This window comes from Octopus sinensis, linkage group LG3 (assembly GCF_006345805.1).
Source record: "Octopus sinensis linkage group LG3, ASM634580v1, whole genome shotgun sequence".
Lineage (NCBI taxonomy): Eukaryota > Metazoa > Mollusca > Cephalopoda > Octopoda > Octopodidae > Octopus > Octopus sinensis.
This window is the reverse complement of record NC_042999.1, coordinates 128,126,500-128,148,510: the sequence shown is the minus strand read 5'-3', so window position 1 is coordinate 128,148,510 and position 22,011 is coordinate 128,126,500. Positions and strand designations below refer to the sequence as shown.

The window sequence follows — 22,011 nt, the reverse complement described above, 5'->3', positions numbered from 1 at the left end:
TCAACTCAAAGCTGCAGCCATGCTGAGGTATATATATATATATACACACAAATATATATGTGCATATCTATAATATATACATATGCATACACACACATGAGAGGAAAGAGGGGTAGAGAGGGAGGGAGGGAGGGAGCAAAGCTGCAACAAAGACAAATAAATATGAAAATGGTAATCAGGTAAGCCTAATAATAGGAAAAGAGCTTGAAGGTTCATTGCCAACCTGGAAGACACAGAAATTTGGGTAAGTAGAAATAAGGAGTTTGCACATGTAAACCTGCAGACAGATAAATCAGCCGAGGGATAAAATATATATCATGCTCATCTGCAATCCACAGAAGCATCAATGAATAATGATAATGAAATGATGCCATCAACATTGTCTGGAATAATTATGATGATGATGACACCTGATGACGATAATGAAGATAATGAGGTCAATTATGATGATGATGAAGTTGATGATGAAGTCGATGATGATGGTGATGATGAATATAAATCACCACACTTGACTGCAAAAACACAATCAACACACACACACACACGCGCGCGCATATGTCAAGAAATATAAATCTATACATACAATACGACAGAGTGTATAAAGAAGAAGCTGGAAAACTGAAGGAAGTCCAATATGGAGAATGTCGGATAAATAAGCAAAAAACATCTACTGATGATGATAATGATGATAGTAATGATGATAAGAATGATTACAAAGTCCCAATGGAACAATTTTTGACATGGAACCATTTTCTGTGTGGAAAGCAAATTGCATTGTCAAACTCAGCCGAGTACAGTCCTTGCAGTCAAGTTCGCAATCCTAAGGTTAGAAACCTTGAGTTAGTTTGAGTTGAAGAAACCATTCTGCTACATCTACTTGAATTGCACCTTTGACCTTCTAATGGGAGGCAACCACAACAAGATTATGATGATGATGATGATGATGGTCACAATGTACACAGAGATGATGATGATGTGGAGGAGGAGGATACTGACAATACATTTTTCCTTTTATGATGCAGTTTGTCAATACCAGAGGAAATGATAGTGCCCATAGAGTTTTGTCAACATGCATGATGATGGTGGTGGTGGTGGTGAAGCTATGATGATGATGATGGCAACAATGGCAATGATGATGATGGCATCAACAAAAACAACGATGATGATGATGATCTGATTTATTATGAAAATTTCACAGGAGGAAATGCAAATCAGCTTAAAAACATACATTGCGTAATGATATGCACAACAAGGCAGGTTGGTTTCAATGGTCATGTTATAAATTAAACAATCACTTTCCCTATGACCAGATATGTTTTTCATTCAAGTCTGGAAATGAACAATATTGCATGTCTGATGGCAATGCTCTTCTATGACCATCATATGGATGTCAAGACAAAGATATAGGCATATATAGGCATACACACACACACACACACAAATATATATGATAGGCTTCCTTCAGATTCTATCTACCAAATCCACACACAAGGCTTTGGTCAGCCCAGAGTTATAGTAAACTGCACTTGCTTAAGTGACATGCAGTGGGACTGAACCCAAATCTACATGGTTGGAAGGAAAACGTCTTGACCACACGGCTACACCAACTATAGCAATAAATATTTCTGCTTGGGTTCAGAAAGTTTGCAGACTTATGTCCAACTAATCTTTTGGACAGTATTTTGAAAAGACACAAGCTCTAGTGTAACAGAAAACTTAATGGATAGTTTAGAAGAACTCTCTCAAATAACAACAGTAGAAGGTTGGTCTTCATTTAGGTTTGTTACTATTTTGTCATGCTGACTTAAATCCAGATATTGAAGCAATAAGCAGGATAAACTAGATGGAAAACTCAACAAAGAATACTTGCCATATAAGTGGTACCATAATTCTAAAAACAAATAAACAAACATTTACTTAAAAATGAATTTCTAAATTTCCATTGATAAGATTTCTCATTTCTAGAGTAAACTTATAAGGTTAAGATAAATTAATTTTTTACCTCTTTGGGTAGCGTAGTGACATTATTTATACACTGAGCTTTAGGCCCATCTGGAGATCCACAGAGAGTGATGTTGAAGCCATGATAGTACTGGGTGCCAGCTGAGGTAAATAGATGTCCTCCAATTACATGTTGAAAGCTGTAAATAGGAGACAAATAGAAACAAGATTAATAACTCTAATCAACAAAAACCAAGAAGATTTCTCAAGTTCCAGTTACCTGGTTTTTCACATTCACCAACTACTACCTGCAGATTCAGTTCTCAACCACCTAGCCTCTGGCCTGGCACAATCCCACTGAGCCAGTCTGCTACAATATGTGCCTAAGAGGAATTCTCTATGTAACCACTTAACCTACTATAAATAATAGTCAAATGCTACTCAAATAGCAGACTACTAATGTGGAAAAAAAAAAGTATACTGTGCTTAAATAGAAACAGAACAATTAAGTGGAACACTTGATCACAGGTCTGATCAACTGGGATTCACCAGTAGTAAAACAATAGCAACCACAAAATCTTGTTGTGTTTCCCAATACCTACACTATATGTACCAGGTTTATTCAAGTTCTATGCATGACAGATTTTTCTACACCATTTATTCAGTGAAATGATATTCTCCACTTGCAATAATAATTCTTTCACAGTTATTTAACCAAGATGATTCATTTGTGGCATGGAATTGTTCAGCTAAGTCAACACAACTAAATACAGATTTGCTAAAAATAAATGTATGTTTGTTTTGATTGGTCCAGAAATAGATTATTCCTGCAATCAAGAATGTGTATGCACACTATGTTGTGAATGGAAAATGTGGGAAACAAAAACCTGAAATTGTTCAATTGTACACAAAATTTTAGCATTTTCATCTTATTGTAAATAATCTATGTGAATAGGGTGGAGTATTAACAGATTGTAACAGGATCAGGTTTGGTATCACTGGAGGGGTGTCCGATCTGATCCCGTCACATACAATTTAGGTAGAATAACAGAGACAAAGTCAGGCGGTCTACGATCACAGTAAATGGTTGTTTATTCTCGGTTGCACGTGTTCTCTAGTGGGAAACCGACAACCGAATCTGCAGAGCTGATTGCTACGCTTTCTTGTTGTTAGTCAAACGATTTGTCGGGTTCACTCCCGCTTGGTTGGGATGAGGTCCTCAGAGAGACAGTCAAGACACGTCCGTTCTCGAAAGAATGAGTTAGCGAACCGCGTTTTAGGGGTCAGTTCCTGCACATGCGCATGAGGAAGACTTCCGGTGGCCAACCGGAAGTAATCCAATTCTGCGCATGTGCACTGAACCTTACCCGGCAGCATCACTACAAGATCATTAAAATATCAGATAAGATGTCATGTGACATTATTTAGTTATCTCCTTTTACATACTTCCAGAGTTGATAAAATAAGTATTAGTCAACTATTAAGTTCAATACAATTGACTGTGTCCCTCTTTCACAACCAACATTGACATTTGTAACATTGTGCATATATAAGAAATCAATAGCACATGTGAAAGAGTCCTATAATGAACATCAACAGAATTTTACATAAACATATATAAGGTGAAGTTTTTCATTTCCAGTTAGGAAAACAATTGTCACTGAGATAGAATTTAAAAAATAATGATAATGAAAATTATAACAGGACAGGTTTTATGAACAAAACCAACTGGCAGAAGACCCAGCAGTAGACCAGAAGCAAAATGGTCAGAAAACATCCATGAGCTCAGTTGGTCTTGCTTGAGGATCCAACCAGATCAATTGGAGACGGTTGCTTCTGACAAGACCCAATGGAAGGTATACTTGAGGACTGCCACCACAACCTTCCCAGGATTGAGTGGACAAAAAAAAATGAGATAAGATAACGATAATTATGTATTCTGGTAAAAAAAATAAATCCTTTCTTTGTGAATGACTTGAAACTATATGTCAAGAGTATGCATGAGATGAAAAAGAGCCTTACACTGATTACAAAAGTCTCAAAGAAAATAAGGTCGGAGTCTGGTCAGAATAAATGTTACTATGTAGTTGTAAAGGAAAGAGGGAAAACTGTAAACCAAACTAGCAGCATCTCCATCAGTGACTTAACTGTTTCTCCTATATTTGATGAGGCTACATAAAATAGGGGGCTAATGCAGTTTAGCACCTCCCCTTGAAAAATGCATTTTTTGGATTCCTACATTTTAATTTCACCCCACTTAATTTTGTTTTTGCATATTTGCAATCTCTGACATCTAAAACATAGGAATCTGAAAAAAACTTTCCAAAAAATGCATTTATCAAGGAGAGGTGCAAAACTGCATTAACCCCTACAATAGTCACGTTTCAAGGGAAGTTAAAAATGTGTAAGGGAGACAAAAATGATATGCATTCATGTAAATGATATCAATTATAAAGCAGACAGTAAATGTAATAACTGAACAAAAGAGATACGACATGTAAATATTTTGATATCAACCTGCATAGGACTGCCTTTGGTTCCATGATACAAACTTCCCGTTTTAATGTAATCTAACTTAAAACTTCCCATCAAAATTTCACATTAATTTATATCCCAGACACCAATTTATAATGACAGTTATTTTACTAAATTCTTCATTATTTTTACAATTAATAGGAACAAAGATTGCATTCTTCCACAGAAATATACGAAAAAAAGGGTTAAAACTACAAGCCTTTTATTGATGATACACCCTTTTATTCCTCATGGTAACTACATTTATTCAAGTTAGCACATTTCCTACTGAAACTGTATCACTGTCATCAGATTTTACTTTGCAGCACACAGAGAAAACCCAATGCATTTTTTTTTTACATATTTAAATAATCCTAACATTGATATTAATTCTAAGGTGGCAAGCTAGCAGAATCGTTAGCATACTAGATGAAATGCTTAGCAGAATTTCATCCATCTTAACATTCTGAGTTTAGGGTTGATAAAATAAACACCAGTTGAGTATTGGAGGTTGATGTAATTGACTTACCATTTTCTCCAAAATCACTGGTCTTATGTCAAAATTTATAACCAATAATTAGTAAAATGGGTGGAGTACATAGATAGGAAAGATGATTTAAAATAAAAGGATATAATAAAGGAAAATACAGCCCCCTTGAGCCAGTTCTATCACCTGCTAGTTACCTCTGACCCATCTCTAACCATCTCCCATCACACTCTAATGAAACATCCCCCACCTCTATCCCTCCCTGCCCACTCATCCTGTCTAATCCTCTGTACCACTTACATTCATTTATATTTATCTCACTGTACTCTGTAAAACATATCCCAATACATCTCCACTATCATCTCTCTCTCTCTCTCTCTCTCTCTTGTGTTTGCCTTTCTTATTCTCTATCTTTATCTCTCTTTTCTTTTCGCAGCTGTGGTTGTCAAGTATCTCCACTATAGCAAAGCACCTATCTCTATCCCCTATTATACTTTAACATCTCTACTGGCACAGAGCCACCTCTCTCAATACTACTCCCCACCACCAACTAGTCAGGGATCTTTATCTTACAAGTTACTTGGTGATACCACTCATGCTAGTGCCATGTAAAAAGCACCAAGTACACTCTGTAAAATGGCTGGCATTAGGAAGGGCCTCCAGCTGTAGAAACCATTCAAAACAGAGAATGGAGCCTGATGAAGCTCCTTAGCTCACCAGTTCCTGTCAAACCATCCAACCCATGCCAGCATGGAGAATGGACATTAAAATGATGATGATTGTATGTATGTAGGCTTGTATATATATATATATATATATATATATATATATATAAGACTGTACATTTGTGGCTATTAAGTTGTTTTGACTCTTATTTCTAACAATGCTGCTACCATTTAGTACCCTTTGTCACTATAGTGATGTCTTAAATTTGCCTTTAAGTTATTAAATTCCTAATAAGCCACTCATTTACATATATATATAAGGAGAGAAGTGTGTTCGCATGGAAGATGGTTCACTTGCGCTAAATGAGGATGCAAAGAGAGAGGTTTGGAGATGCCACTATGAAAGGTTGCTGAATGAAGAAAATGAATGGGATAAAGAGAGTCTGCCGAATGTTGACCCAACAGAGGGACCAGCTATCCGAGTTGATAGTTCCGTGGTAGCTAAGGCAATTAGAAGCATGAAGACAGGGAAAGCCCCAGGCCCATCAGGAATCACTGCAGAGATGCTCAAAATGTCTGGTAGTGTCGGCTATAGCCTAGTCACCCGTATAGTTAATCAGGTGATACACAAAGGGGTCATACCCAATGACTGGTGTAGCAGTATAATAGTCAACTGCTACAAAGGTAAAGGTGATGCCCTAGATACAAATAACTACAGAGGTATCAAGCTGGTGGACCAGGTGATGAAGGTTACGGAGAGGGTCATAGCCCAACTAATTAGAGAGAGAGTTAGTTTAGATGAGATGCAGTTTGGGTTTGTGCCAGGGAAAAGTACTACTGATGCTATATTCCTGGTAAGGCAGCTGCAGGAGAAATACCTAGCCAAAGATAAGCCCCTGTACCTGGCTTTTGTTGACATGGAGAAAGCCTTCGACAGGGTCCCCCGATCCCTTATCTGGTGGGCAATGAGGAAACTAGGGATAGATGAATGGTTAGTGAGAGCTGTGCGGGTCATGTACAGGGACGCCGCTAGTAGGGTGAGGGTTGGAAATGTGTACAGTGAAGAATTCCGGGTAGAGGTAGGAGTCCACCAAGGCTCAGTACTCAGCCCCCTCCTATTTATCATAGTCCTCCAGGCAATAACGGAGGAATTCAGACAGGATGCCCTTGGGAGCTCCTCTATGCTGATGACCTTGCTCTAATTGCTGAGTCGCTATCAGAACTGGAGGAGAAGTTTCAGGTGTGGAAACAAGGATTAGAATCGAAGGGCCTCAGAGTCAATCTAGCTAAAACCAAAGTCGTAATCAGTAGGAAGGTAGACAAATCACAAACACCTTCAGGTAGATGGCCCTGCTCGATCTGTAGAAAAGGTGTAGGTAGAAACTCTATAAGATGCACCAAGTGTAAGCTATGGACACATAAGAGATGCAGCAATGTCAAGGAAGGCTAACTAGGAAGATGGTTTTTGTATGTGGCAGATGCTCAGGAACAATAAACACTGAAAATGCTCTGAGACCAACTTCCGTCACTTCCAGGGAGAAAAACTAGAAATAGTTGATAGTTTCCGTTACCTAGGTGACCAAGTCAGCAGCGGGGGCGGGTGTGCTGAAAGTGTAACTGCTAGAGTAAGAATAGCTTGGGCAAAGTTCAGAGAGCTCTTACCTCTACTGGTGACAAAAGGCCTCTCGCACAGAGTGAAAGGCAGACTGTATGATGCGTGTGTACGAACAGCCATGCTACATGGCAGTGAAACATGGGCTGTGACTGCTGAGGATATGCGTAAGCTCGCTAGAAATGAAGCCAGTATGCTCCGATGGATGTGTAATGCCGGTACTCACACTCGGCAGAGTGTAAGTACCTTGAGAGAAAAGCTGGACCTAAGAAGCATCAGTTGTGGTGTGCAAGAGAGACGTTTGCGCTGGTATGGTCATGTGGCGAGAATGGATGAAGATAGTTGTGTGAAAAAGTGCCACACCCTAGCGGTTGAGGGAACCTGTGGAAGAGGCAGACCCAGGAAAACCTGGGACGAGGTGGTGAAGCACAACCTTCGAACTTTAGGTCTCACTGAGGAAATGACTAGAGACCGAGACCTCTGGAAGTGTGCTGTGCGCGAGAAGACCCGGCAGGACAAGTGAGTCCATAACCCGTGGCCTTCTACATGGGATGGAGCCAGCCTACGTATGCATACCTTCCCTTCTTGGGACACAAAACTCTACTTGTGAAGACGTGATGAGGCAAGTGAGGATCAGAATCGAAATCGATCAATGGAAATTGCGGATGTGCTACCAGTGCCGGTGGCATGTCAAAACTCTGCTTGTGAAGACCCGTTGAGGCAAGTGACGATCAGAATCGAAATCGATCAATGGAAATCGATCAATGGAAATCGATCAATGGAATTGCAGATGTGTTACCAGTGCCGGTGGCATGTAAGAGAACTTTCCGTTTCGCGACCGTTGCCAGCACCGCCCCGTTTCGTGTCCGTTGCCAGCCTCGCCTGGCCTCGTGCCGGTGGCACATAAAAAGCACCATCCGTTCATGGCCGTTTGCCAGCTCTGTCTGGCACCAGTGCGGGTGGCACGTAAAAAGCACCCACTACACTCACGGAGTGGTTGGCGTTAGGAAGGGCATCCAACCGTAGAAACACTGCCAGATTTGACTGGGCCTGATGAAGCCTTCTGGCTTCACAGACCCCAGTAGAACCGTCCAACCCATGCTAGCATGGAAAACGGACGCTAAACGATGATGATGATGATGATATGCATGTGTGTGTATGTATATATAGAAATATATACATGTATGTGTATATATATGTGTGTGTGTGTATATACTTTACTATTTTCTTCATATCAGTGCCACATTGTGCTGGTGTCACAGTGCCATACCATGTAAAAAGCACTCGTGCTGGTTCCACGTAAAGGCACTCATGCTGGTGGCATATTAAAAGCACCCAGCACATACTGTAAAGTGGCTAACATTAGGAAGGGCATCCAGCCATATAAACCAAGCCAAATCAGACTGGAACCTGGTCCAGTTTCCCAGCTCTGGCCAAACCATCCAACCCATGCCAGCATGGAAGACGGACAGTAAAGGATGATGATGACGATGATGATGATGATGGTGGTGGTGGTGATGACAATATCTATCATAAGCATCTTTTCTACTGGTACAACTGAAGACAATATGGCATTTAGTGTAGCAGTCATTCTACCTCCCAGGTACATTATAGAACAAGAAAATTCAGAGGACTTTGAACAGATGGCAATGGAAGAGAGGCAATAGAGTCTCAAGACAGACTAGAAGTACATGTTCATTTGTGTCGGAAGGTTTAAGGACTGAGAAAGAAAGAAACAGTAATTTCAATCGTTTTAACAGAAAATAACAAACTTACCCAGCAAGACTTTCGAAGTCATAATGCCGGTTATTCTTTACATCTTTGTAGGTACAGTTAGAGATACATTGGCGTCCATCAACAGCATGCAATCCTGGTCCACAAGGTTTACATGACTCTATTCCCCAGGCATTACCAGAATGAACTACAGTATTTGGTGGGCACGGAGTACACTTAGTAGAGTTCACATCAATATAGTGTCCATCTGGACAGGGAACACAGCTGTAACAGAAAAATAATATATAATAGTAAAGGTCGCTGTAAATATATTTTTCTCTCCAACTCTTCTTCTCTCATATCTCTGTTTTATGAAGTTGCAATGCATGTTTTCAACTATGTTCAATGAATTCTGTTCAATACAAAGGAATGCTAAAAAGTTCCTGGCTTTGGTTAAAAAAATACAGGAGGATCAGTTAATTATGATTTTATTCAACATATTCCCCTCTCAGATTCACACACTTATTGCAGCGGTCTTTTAGTTGTTCTAAGCCCTGTAAAAGAACTTGGAAGGTTGGGCCGCCAACCAGGCCTTTTGCCATATCCTTAAAGCCAGGAACTTTTCAGCACCCCCTCGTATGTTTTGGTTGCTAGTTTGTTTTACCCATTTAGCATTTAAACTACCTGCATCAGGCCAAAATATTCTGTGTTTTATGCCTAAATAAGTTAGATCCAGCCTCTCACACACCATACAATGTTATTCTAAAAATAAACAATTACATCACTGAAATCCTAAAGCAACAAAACAAGTATGATTAATTCAAAACATTGTGAATAAATTAGCACTACATTAGACAGAATAACCTGAATACCAAAAGGTTAATGTTTTAAGGTTTTCAAGTTCTATAATTCTGGAGATGGCAATGGCCATTTTCATGATATTTCTATTACCTGTATCTTATTTTAAAATGTCTATACTTTGTAGTTACAAGTATGTGATAATTTATTATTTAGGTTTGATGCTTGTATTTGTGTTTAGTAACAATAAATAGGTGTAGACATAATGGACATATTGTGCTAATGTTTGACTCATGCATTTTGTCAAGTAACTCCCAGGCAGTGTTTATGCTTTTAATGTTATTAACACAATTGGTGTTAGCCCTTTAGCATTCAAATTTCTTTGTCAAATGTAAAGCTTATTTATTCACGTTGTTTCGAATTAATCACACACTATCTTGTAGCTTCAAGATTTCAATGGTGCATTTCACAAGAGAAATTTTGCTAAATGACTTCTCAAACTAGGTAACCACACCCTCTGAAGGTACAAAACAGCATTTCAGAGAGGGCAACAAAGATGGGAACAATATACTTTATCAAAATTGCTTTTCAGAATAACTAGCTCTTAAAAAAAACTTCATTCATTATTATTCCACAGCACTGAACTTCATTCAATTTTTAAAAAACGAAATTATTTATCATATATTTGACTGTTTCAACTTCAAAAGTGATATTACTTTTATAGTGGAGTACAAAATTTAATCAAATGTTTCCTTAAGATGTGAGGCATAGTTCTAGAAACATAAATTCTACATGTATGATTTTATAATCTCCACAATTACACAAGGAACAATATAAAAGATTTTGTGATTTGCCATTAGTGTAATATATACATTTTTCTATTTATATCAGTATAAATTCAGGAGTATGTCCAATGAATATTTAACAATCATTTCGTCTGTCTCTATGTTCTGGGTCCAAATGCCACAAGGATTGACTTTGCCTTTCATCCTTTCAGGGTCAATAAAATAAGTACTAGCTGAGCACTGAGGTTAATTTAATCAACCCTGAAATGGCTGGCCTTGTGCCAAGATATGAAACCAAGCAGAGATCAACCTTCAATAATCCCTTTCACATTTAAAGGATTCAGTAATTTTAACCTGATAACAAAGAATCATTACAGTAACAATTTTGTCAAAATATTTTCATATTATATATAGATACTTTACCATTCATAAATAGGAAAATACATCTTTAAAATACATTTGTCTATATGTTAATAAGGACACATAATGTGCAAAAAATTTTGTTACCACTATTCTTAGAAGTAGTTAGAAATACTACTTCTAAGTATTTCAATGCCTTCATGTTATTATCTTGTTGCAATTTGAATACAAGTAGTAATGTCAAGCCATGTCAAGAAATATTTCAAGCCTTTCATGATTTATGAACCTTGTCAGACTAGTCTCTAAATTCTAGCATTTTATTTCTTATCACTGGTATTTGTTAAGATTACAGTAAGACATATTTCATAAAAATATTTTAATGCTCATCTAAATTTAGTTTAATGCCAAAATTTTGAAGAATGACAGATAAATTAAGAATTTTAATTTAGTTGCAACCACGAGAGATATTTTTATTAGCTGATTTGTTTTAACTTAGAGTAAATACTACTGATTAAAAAAGAGAGATAAACAGCTGGAATTTATGTCTAAACTATTATATGACCTTTTGCATAAATTAACTGGAACATTTACAAACTATGACCTTTAACAGTAATGTTAGAATAAATAGAATCATTTCATTAGATTTTGTACTTTTCTTTTATCACCAAACCAAATATCACAAAAATATGAACTTTTTATATTGAAATAACACAGGTGGTGCCCCAGTATGGCCGCGGCCTTCGAGCTAAAACATTTTTAAGGATTTTAAGAATTTAAGGTACTGTATGTGTTAAATTACACAGGTACTGTATGTGTTAAATCTTGAAACTGGTCAAATATACCAATTATGCTAATTAGTGTAATGTTCTTGAATAAGATGGATTTATTAATAACAGCAAAATCATGTTGAGAAATGGATATAAAAAGTAATGAACATAAAAATTGACATAGTATAGTGAAATGGATATAAAAGTTGACATAGTGTTGAGAAATAGACATTAAAATAGACATAACACAGAGATATGGGCATAAAATGTAAATAAGGTAAACAGGTGGCATACCCTTGTGGACAGTTAATATAAGGGAAATAATCATTTCTTCATAATATTTAGTGGGATTAGAAGTTTGAATTTGAAATTAAGGAATAAGGAAAAATATGCATAGAAAACACAAAAAGGGAAAAATTATAAAATCATTTAATAACAGTGAAAAAGTATATAATTCTTTGATACCCGTCTTGCTGTGTTCCTCTTGGACATTTTTGACAGCTTGCTGCACCGCCTGATATTGTATTGGTGACTTCTATGAAATAAATTCGAGCATAATCAGTAATATACATTTGGCTAATATCTTCGTCTTCATCCTTAGACAACCACTGTGAGTGCATAAAAATCCAGCTAAATTTAGCAGCTCCATTTCGCAGAACAGGAAACCTTGAATATATAAAAAAAAAAATTTTTGTTTTTAAATTAGTCTAATTTTAATTTTGTCGCTGCAATAAAAATGTAGTTTTATAACAGATTCATTATATAACTGCATTCATTGTAATGCTAATAAAAATAAAATGCATATTAAATAATGCATATTAAATAATGTTTAGGGAAGTACTTACACAAATTTCTGCTTTTGCTGAGTACCAATCCATTTTTTCACAACATTAGGACGTGTTGTTTGATGATCCTGTCAGAAGGATAAAATAAGAAATAAAATTTTCTTATGAATATATTCAATGTTACTGAATGAATATAAACAATATACAATAAACAAAAAACAATCAAAAGCTTTTATTTGTTCAACAGAGATAGACTCTAATTCCTTTCTAATTTGGATACAAGACAAGTATTTGAGGCGATTCACTTTATCAGCCCTGAAAAAATGAAAGGCAAAATCAACCTTGGTGGTATTTGAACTTAGAGCATAAAAATCCAAAAGAAATGCCACAAAGCATTTCATCTGGCATGATAACAATTCAGCCAGCTCACTGCTTTAAGATAGAGCCATGTTAACCTTTCAAAACACAGACATTGTTATGTTCACTTCTGTTTTACTTTGTAATATTATCATATACTATTAAGTACTAGTAACAATATGAGAGATCACTATATGGATCCCTTGCATGTTTATTTCTTTTCATTTGTCTAGCTCATAAATATCTAGCATCTTACTAAGTTGAGAGCACAGATTTAGTGGTAAGATGGTTTGGCATCTATATTTAGCATACAAGAGATCCATATAGTGATCTCTCATATTGTTTATGTTTAAATAAATTTCACAGTCCTTGGACATATTTAAGTATGCTGAGCACTAGTTGAAATTGATATTATTTAATAATATTAATTTCTACTCTTATTAATATTAAGTACCAATGTGTTTTGTCAAACATTTACCACCTGGTCACAGCTAAACAACACATACATATCCTGAAACAGAGCCAACTAGATAAACTTATTAATCAGTTGTATCCATCGATAAATAATCCATACTGAATGCAGGAGATAAGTTGGGTAAGAATCATAATAACCTTGTTTTTGCAAAATATATTATTATCAGCACAAACAAAATTATAAAGCTAGCTTCAGCTTTACTAACTTATTTCTTTAATAACTGATAATAACCAAGAATCAAACCTTGTTTATAGAGAACTAGCTTCCTACTTTGAAGAACTTGCCATTTTATCCTGATTAGAGCAGAAGACAAGACCAAATTTATAATTTTAAAAATGCAGCTTATGAAGTATCTGAAAGTCATTTTACAGAATAATATCTCTTGTGTAAATGATTGGTCTTTTGGATTATATATTATCTTTTTTGCACTTGTTTCAGTCACTGGATGTAAACATGTTGGAGTACAACTAGTTATCAAAAAAATTAATCCCAGTACTTATATATTAGAGTCTGATACTTATTCTATCAGTGTTTTTGCTGAACCACTACATTACAGGAACATAAACAACCAACATCATTTGTCAAGAGGTGGAGGGAGACAAACAGACACACATGTATACATACATCATTATCATCATCGTTTAACACCCGCTTTCCATGCTTGCATGGGTTGGGCGAATGACTGAGGGCTGGCGAACCAGATGGCTGCACCAGGCGAACCAGTCTTGATCTGGCAGAATTTCTACAGCTGGATGCCCTTCCTAATGCCAACCACTCCGAGAGTGGTTGGCGTCATTCATTCATTCATTCATTCATTCATTCATTCATTCATACATACATACATACATACATACATACATACATACATACATACATACATACATACATACATACATACATGCATGCATGCATGCATGCATGTATGTATGTGTGTGATGAGCTTTACAGCAGTTTCAGTCTACTAAATTCACTCACAAGGCATTGTCCGGCTCAGGGCTATAGAAGATACTCGCCCAAAGTACCACAGTGGTATTGAACACAAAAGTGTGTGGTAGCAAAGTGAGCTTCTTAAACACACAGCCATAGAATTCTTGCAAGACTAAATACAAGAAGTAGTTGAGTCATTCTTAGTATTAAATTCTAAATTTAATTCCCACTTCAGCCAATTCTGACATTTTTATCTTCCTGATGTTAATAAAATAAATTTGAATAAAATAACAGTGTCAAGTCATTACTGTTACAAAAAGATTTGGAAAATAAATTGTTTTAGACAAATGATTTCCTTTTGTCAGATTATTGTTATTACTTAAGATATTTTATCATGAGCGTCATTAAGTACCATGTGAAGTAGTCCACTTGGGGAGACAAATACGCAGTATTTTATTAAATGCAAGCACTCAATGATACAAAATGAAAATCCGATAAATTTTAAAGGAGTTAAAAAAACAGGGTCAAGTGAAATTAGGGATGATCTCCTATAACAGTATTGTATATAATATATAAAATAGGTTTGTGTGATGCAGTTCAGATGATTTTCTTTGAAAGAATACTAAAAACAGATAGCCAAAAAAAGGAATTGATTCTTAATCTATCCTTAAATATTTAATGCACTATACATTAAATAGGATCACATTAACTTAACTAATATATAAAATATATTGTGGTAAGAAGCTTCCAGACAAAATGGAAGAACTCCACCCTCCCATGGCTCAAAGAAAAAAAAAAGAAGAAAGAGAAAAAAGGGACACTGCCAGCAATTTGTGACACACTGTCGGCATGTCCCGAAGCACCTTCGGTGGGAGTTGTGCCACTGAAGAGAGATACTGTAGGCTCTTCCCATGTTAAGGACGAGGAATTTGTGATCCTCTTCCATAAGGGAGGGTCGTTTAGAAGTATAAAAAGAAAGGCCGGAGGGAAGGGATTCTATCCTGCACTGAGGACCCTGACTGGCCTTTGCAGGTGGCTGCGGAGGTCATATGGGAGACCAATTTGTGCAGGGTGATGAATTCCTTCCCCAAGGACACTTTTAGATTTATGCTAAAGTGGCCTGACTTGGCACCGTCCAGGTGCTTGAATGAGGCGAGGAGCTTGGTCAGGCACGAAAGTTCAAAGTAAAGGTAAGAGGCGTAGTGCCTCATTTTTGTTACTGAATTGTGAAAAATGTAAGAGGTTTGTTGCCTCATAAATGAATTTTGGTATTGAATTGTGAAAAATGTAAGAGGTTTATTGCCTCGTGAACAAAATATAAAAGAACAATGTTCTCAGGTAAGCAGCAATCGGTGGGTGTTGCTTGTTGCCTCATTTATCATCATTTTCATTTGTCATTTCATAACATTATGTCTATGTCCAACCCATAGCTTCCCTTCTATGTAAAGCCTTTATGGCCAATATAATGCATAAAAGAAGCTTGCTTCACAACCCATGCCTGCATGGAAAGCGGACGTTAAACAATGATGATGATGATGACACATATGTATACATAAACACATATATACACATATACATTCAAACAGATATATACATATACATACACACACGCATGCACGCACACACACACACACACACACACACAAGCTAATGAATCGTGTTAATTACAGAATATTTTCATTCCTTAATGCAGTGAACTCTATTTTTCCATAGTACTTGGGCAACAGGACTAGTGGCATTCAAATATCTTGACTATAGACAACACATTGCCTATGGTCAGGTATCAGCTGTTGCATTTCCCCACCACTACCAGCACTCTAGTTTGGTCCCCTATCTGCTGCAACTTTGATAGTAAAACATTAAACTAAATCACTAATACTATTTTGTTTTGCTGCCTACAAGTTGTGAGTTCAAATGCTGCTCAAGACAACTAATATTTTAATCCCTTAAAGGTTTGATAGCATAAATATCAGTTTCAAATTCTAGCACAAGGCCATCAATGTCAGGGGAGGGGGTTTGTCGATTACAGTACTAAACTGGTACTTATTTTATCAACCCCAAAAGTATGAAAGGCAAAGTTGATCATGGCAGAATTTGAACTCAGAATATAAAGACAGACAAAATGCTGCTAAGCATTTTGTCCAGAGTGCTAACAATTCTGCCAGCTCACTGCCCTTGATAGCATAAATTTCAGTAAGTGAAATAATCAAGTAGGTTCATTATTTATTGGGTAACTTGCTTGTAGGTCATGAGATCAAATTGACTGTTGGTATTTTGTCATGCATGTTAGTTGTGAATTTAATTTAAGACATCATCTCAATTCACTGAGCCATCAGTGATAGATATCAGATCACCTGGGAAGTCTAACTAAGATAAACAGGTATTCTGTATAAAGTGGTTACTTCTTATACATTTTACACTAAGAAATTAGATTTAAGCATCAAGTCATAACAGTTTATTCCAATTTAGATAACATAGAGGACTATAAAAATTGGTCTTATGTTTATTACAGTGTAACACGATTTTTGTCCTTGGGTAGCAACTGTTATTTCCTACTTGCTTACCCACCATAAGGTATGAAAAGTGGCTAATATCTCCTTCACACTTTGCTTTTGTTACATTTATTCAAACCCCAAAGAATCCCTCTTAATACATGGCTGTGATGCTCCCACACTACTTCTGCTCATGATCAGAGGTGCACATATTGTCAGCCATTAAGGGATGTGCTCAAATCTGTGATACTGAGCAGAATATTTACTAGAATGATATTTCTGCTTCAGCATCTCAGCACTGAATCTGTCTGAAACTTAATGGAAAACAGGTCAGTTTCAAAACATTGATGTCCAGGTCACAAAACCAAAGTTTGAAGGGAATAGTAGCCATTTCCTATGATTTTTAGATAGAAGCAAATAGGAAATAACACTTACTGACCAAAGACAAAAAGAAATTAAAATTTTGTTACACAGTGTTATTGATAAAGTTATCACTAAATAAAGAATTTTAAAAAACATGATAAATTACCACCATGAAGTAGAACTGACACTGACTTGAACAGTTCGTTTCAAAAACAAATGTCAACTGGCCCAGTTTTACTCCTTTATCCAAGATAATAGCTTCATTTCCTCGGAAACCAGGTATTTCAAGGACTAGTAAGAGATAACTTCGTTCACCAGGCCCATATTTCGTATGAATGTAACTCTTAGCAGGTATCCAACTAGAATTTGTAACACATTCAGTTTCTGCAAAAGAAGAATAACAATTAAGGAAAATCGATCGCCTTCATTATATGTGTGCTTATCACTTCATGTACATATGTGCATGTGAGTGTGTTAGTGTTGGGTGTCTACACATCTCTTTTGTCAAGAGGTTTACAAGTTCATAGATTTTTTTTTATCACCCTTCATCAGTAATAAGACACAATCACTATATACAATCAATAAAAAGAACTTGAACAACACCATTCCTTCTCATGAATATGGACAACACACAGGTAAAACTCTTAAAGCTGCTACAAATTCTAAGCTTTACAGTATCTGATTAACTAATCATCTATTTACTGTGTCTACCCATACAGGCACTCCAATGCAGATGAAAACACCTTTTACAACTCATTAATTTACCACACCTTCTGCTAGCCTTACAGTATTTCCATGAATAAAATCTTCAATCATCTTTTACAATAAAATAACTGTACCCTAACAAACAACAAATGCAAAATCTCACAATCTCCGATGATATTTCATGGCTACATCATATATATAACATTGCCAAAATAATGTACTAAAGATTAGACTTTCTCTTTAGGGTCAGAAAGTAGTTCAGCACTGATCAGTCGTGGAGTGTCAAAAAAACCCAAGTAGAACCTATATGAGAGTTATATCTATCTTATCTAAGACAGTGCTGTTGTTACACGCACAAATATCCAAGACCATAGCCAAAGGAAGGCAATCTAACTGATTATCAAAAACCTACTAACGCTATGCAACCACTGGCTCAAAAAGACACCATTTGTTACCTTTTATTCTTTCTTCTCCTTCACAATGGTTTCTGCTCCTCTGATCTAGTTAATTGCATACCATTTCTACCTCCATCCCATTCCATCCAACTCCCCTCTGTATATTCTTCTTATCACTCATGCTATGTATCACTCACCTTCCCATATACTATACTGAATTCAGCACAATCCTTGCTCTTCAAAACTATTGCACTCCTGAACTCCTTCTTTGTCAACATTTTCACAAGTACTATCCCAAAAGTTCAAATTAAACAATGAACATTATCAACCATAGCAGACAGTAGAGGCCTTCAAAACTCATGAGGACAAAATAAAACCACAGAAAAAAAAAATGAACCCTTACGTACTGATGCTAGTGTCACATAAAAGTGTTTGCACCAGTGATACCTAAAAGCACTTGTGCCGGTGCCATGTAAAAAACGTCCATGCCAGTGCCACATAAAAGCACCCATCCCAGTGCCACGTTAAGAGCACCCAGTACACTCTATAAAGTGGTTTGCATTAGTAAGGGCATTAAGCCATAGAAGCCATGCCAAGACAAACAAAACAGAGCCCAAGCAGCTTTCTAGTTGGCCAACTCCAGTTAAACCATCCAACACATCAGCATGGAGGACAGATGTTAAACAATGATGATGATGATGATGATGATTGTCAAATGTAACACTTATTTATTCACGTTGTTTTGAATTAATCATGCATTATCACATAGCTTCCAAATTTCAATGATGTGATTGTTTATTTTTAAACTAACATTTCAGGAGAGGTGTGAGAGTCTAGATTTGGCTGGTGTGAGCATAAAACAAAATATTTGGACTTGATATGGCAGGTTTAAATATTAAAGGGTTAAACAGATGGCGAATTCTAGTAGGGAAATGCTTTTGACATGGTGCCATATTCTGAACAGAACAGAGACTGCTTTACCAAACTTGCCTGAGACATAGTCTATGTGATCAAGTTCACCCCAGCAGTTACAATTTCAAATCTCATTTCAACTCATCTTGAAATATTGAACTTCTGTTTGGGCATCCACAACAACATGATGAAGATGCTGGTGGTGGTGAACTTGTTTCTTTATGCATCTACACAGATATTCACCTTCATGCATACGCATTTGAGTCTATTTACATGTAAGAATGGAAAATTCCTACATAATCATCCCACAAAAAAATGTCATTTTAAATATTTAATCTTGTTTAAAAAAAAGACCCTAAAACATTTCCTTAATCTCTATACTACAAACTGACAGCATGAGATACTATTAGCATTTTTGCTGAGTCATGATTCTTAGATAGGTTTTTGGGACGTGTGTTTACTTGATTGCTAAACCCCATTTTTTTCAAACCTCCACTCCATTGATGCAATCTTTCACCCACCTACCTCCCAAATCCCATACAAAACACTTATATTTTAATCATATTCTTTGTGAACAGTGTTGTTGATTACATATTTCTAACAGGCTAATAACAGGTTTGTTACATTTTATGATGAGAAAATAGTAGAGTCAATGCAAATTAGGCAGAAGAAATAGTATACAGTTTTTTTTGCTCAAAGTAGGATATAAGTTTGTTCACCAATGTTTATTTTATATATTCATATATTACAGTGATATCAATATTAATTATAGTTATATGTATTAGTAAAACATTCATGCACTTGCACACAGATAGACAGATAGTGATAGATATATGTGATGGGCTTCCATTCAATTTCTCCCAAACAAATTCCATTCTTATAGTACTGATTAACCTGCAGCAATGGTAAAAAAATATTTGATTATTGTATCCCATGGGGGGATCAAATCCAGAACCACATGATTATCAAATGAACTTCTTAATCACACAGTCATACATTTGAGCTTTGCACTCTATTATTCCTCTCCAGAACTAAAATAACACTATCTGATTTAAAATTATTTTCAACTAGGAAACAAAAACCAGGCCACAGACTCTTTTCATGGGAAACTTTTTTTTATTCTAATATGAAAAAAGGAAAAATTTTTTTCACAAAATAAATTCAGGCTATGCTTAATTCAAAATACCATCTTCGCTGTGATTTCCTCTCCTACTTTCAGTAAGCCAGAAATTACCATTCCCTATTGCATCCCCTAAACTGTATATGTGACAGGAAGAAAAGAAGAATAAATACATGGGTATTATTATTATTAGCTGTGCACATTTGAATTTGATGAATGGCAAGATTTGGGTGGCAAGATATTTTAGCTCTTAGTGTTGTTGTTTTGTAGTATTCATTGGGTTTTTTTTTTCAGTTCATAAATAAATAAAAAGCTTACCTTCTAAATTAAGACAGTGAGAGGTTATGTTTGGGGGCATGGTATACCACCATTTATATGTGTAACCCATTTGTGGGGATGTAGAAACTGGACACTTTTGACAAGGTGATGCCCCATCTGAATATTCATCACTTGCACAGAATTTGCAACCAGAACCAGGAACACTCATCATTCCAGGGTTACATTGAGGACACTTCTCAACCTTACTCGGGGGAGGTAGTTGTGTTGCATTGGGTAAATCTGTACGGCAACGCATTGGCACCATCCAGCTGTATTTTGTTTGTGTCTAAAATAAATTGAAAGTAATTTATAGAATCAATATATTGTTATGACTAAACAACTTCAGAAAGAAATTGCAGACAATTATAGGCTAAAGATACATGAAATTGCTGTGTATATCTAATATCAAACTGGTACTTAAAATACTGTATAATATCTTATATTGCATACAGATATATTCATTACTAAAATCAAAAGTAACATTTATAAAATATTTTGCTTTTGCAATGTTAAGATTATACAATATTTTTGAAGAATATTTTATTTTACTATTTCTTAAAATTTGAATGAGATTAAAACCAAATCTATATCATTACAACTTCACATACACATTTTGTGAATATTAGGGATTATAATATTGATTATTTAAGATTAGACATAGTATCGAGAAAGTTACCTACCACTCTTTATATTTGTTAAAACACAATTAGCAAAAATAAATAAATCAATAAATAAGATGAATTCAGGTCTATTGACTGAATATTATATTAAGCAACAGGAGTATCAAGCAGAAATATTTCAGTCATTACTTTCCCTGTAAAAGCAACTCAAACAACCAGAAAGTAGCATTTTATCAACTAATAAATTTTTCTTTAAACTATTTTAGTTTTTAACAGCTTCTTAAAAATAAAGTTAAAATAAAACAAACTTGAAACTTCTAGAAAATAAATATTTGAAACTATTGCACAGCTCTTATCTCATGTCTAATTACATTTCATTAAAATTCAAGTTATAACACTGGAAAAGTAGATATTAAGTTACATATAGAAGATAACTGAAGGGGAAAAAAAAAAACAGTGCTTATCTATTTTTGAAATTAAATTTATTTCAAACAAGTCACCAGATTTATCTTACCAAGCCTTCTTTATTACAAGGTGTTTGATATTCATAATAATCCATTTCACGACAATGTTGTTTTTTCCTACAGTTCCCAGACTCACGAGCTGTAAAATATAAATATACAATTACCTCAATTTTAAATTATTAATGTGGGAATGATTTTTAACATTATTGGCACAGGTATGTCATCATTATTACAATCACAGAGAAGCATTTAGCCTTGGCTTAAATAATCTTGATCTCTCACAAAGATGTCACATCAAAACATCTATATCTATCCTTTCAATATGTCCTTCTATACATAGGTATATCCATGTATCTTTATATAAAAGCATACAAATATAAAATATAAATATATTTACACACAACACACATTTATCTACTTTGCTTCGTGCCCTCAG

General features: G+C 35.7%; 1 protein-coding gene across 4 annotated transcripts in view; it reads right to left on the bottom strand.

The window, feature by feature from the left end:
- Positions 1–22,011, bottom strand: part of LOC115209287 (endosome/lysosome-associated apoptosis and autophagy regulator family member 2) — a 129,414-nt gene that overhangs the window by 18,603 nt on the left and 88,800 nt on the right. For 3 of the 4 annotated variants that reach the window (XM_036501295.1, XM_036501297.1, XM_029777615.2), the window contains 8 exons: positions 21,626–21,714; positions 20,492–20,777; positions 17,208–17,425; positions 12,488–12,555; positions 12,108–12,308; positions 8,996–9,217; positions 2,003–2,141; positions 1,871–1,891 (listed from right to left, as the gene is read on the bottom strand). In XM_036501295.1, the coding sequence (XP_036357188.1) occupies positions 1,871–1,891; positions 2,003–2,141; positions 8,996–9,217; positions 12,108–12,308; positions 12,488–12,555; positions 17,208–17,425; positions 20,492–20,777; positions 21,626–21,714 (1,244 nt within the window). The remainder of the gene's footprint in view (positions 1–1,870; positions 1,892–2,002; positions 2,142–8,995; positions 9,218–12,107; positions 12,309–12,487; positions 12,556–17,207; positions 17,426–20,491; positions 20,778–21,625; positions 21,715–22,011) is intronic. The other variant, XM_029777616.2, reaches the window with a different exon arrangement.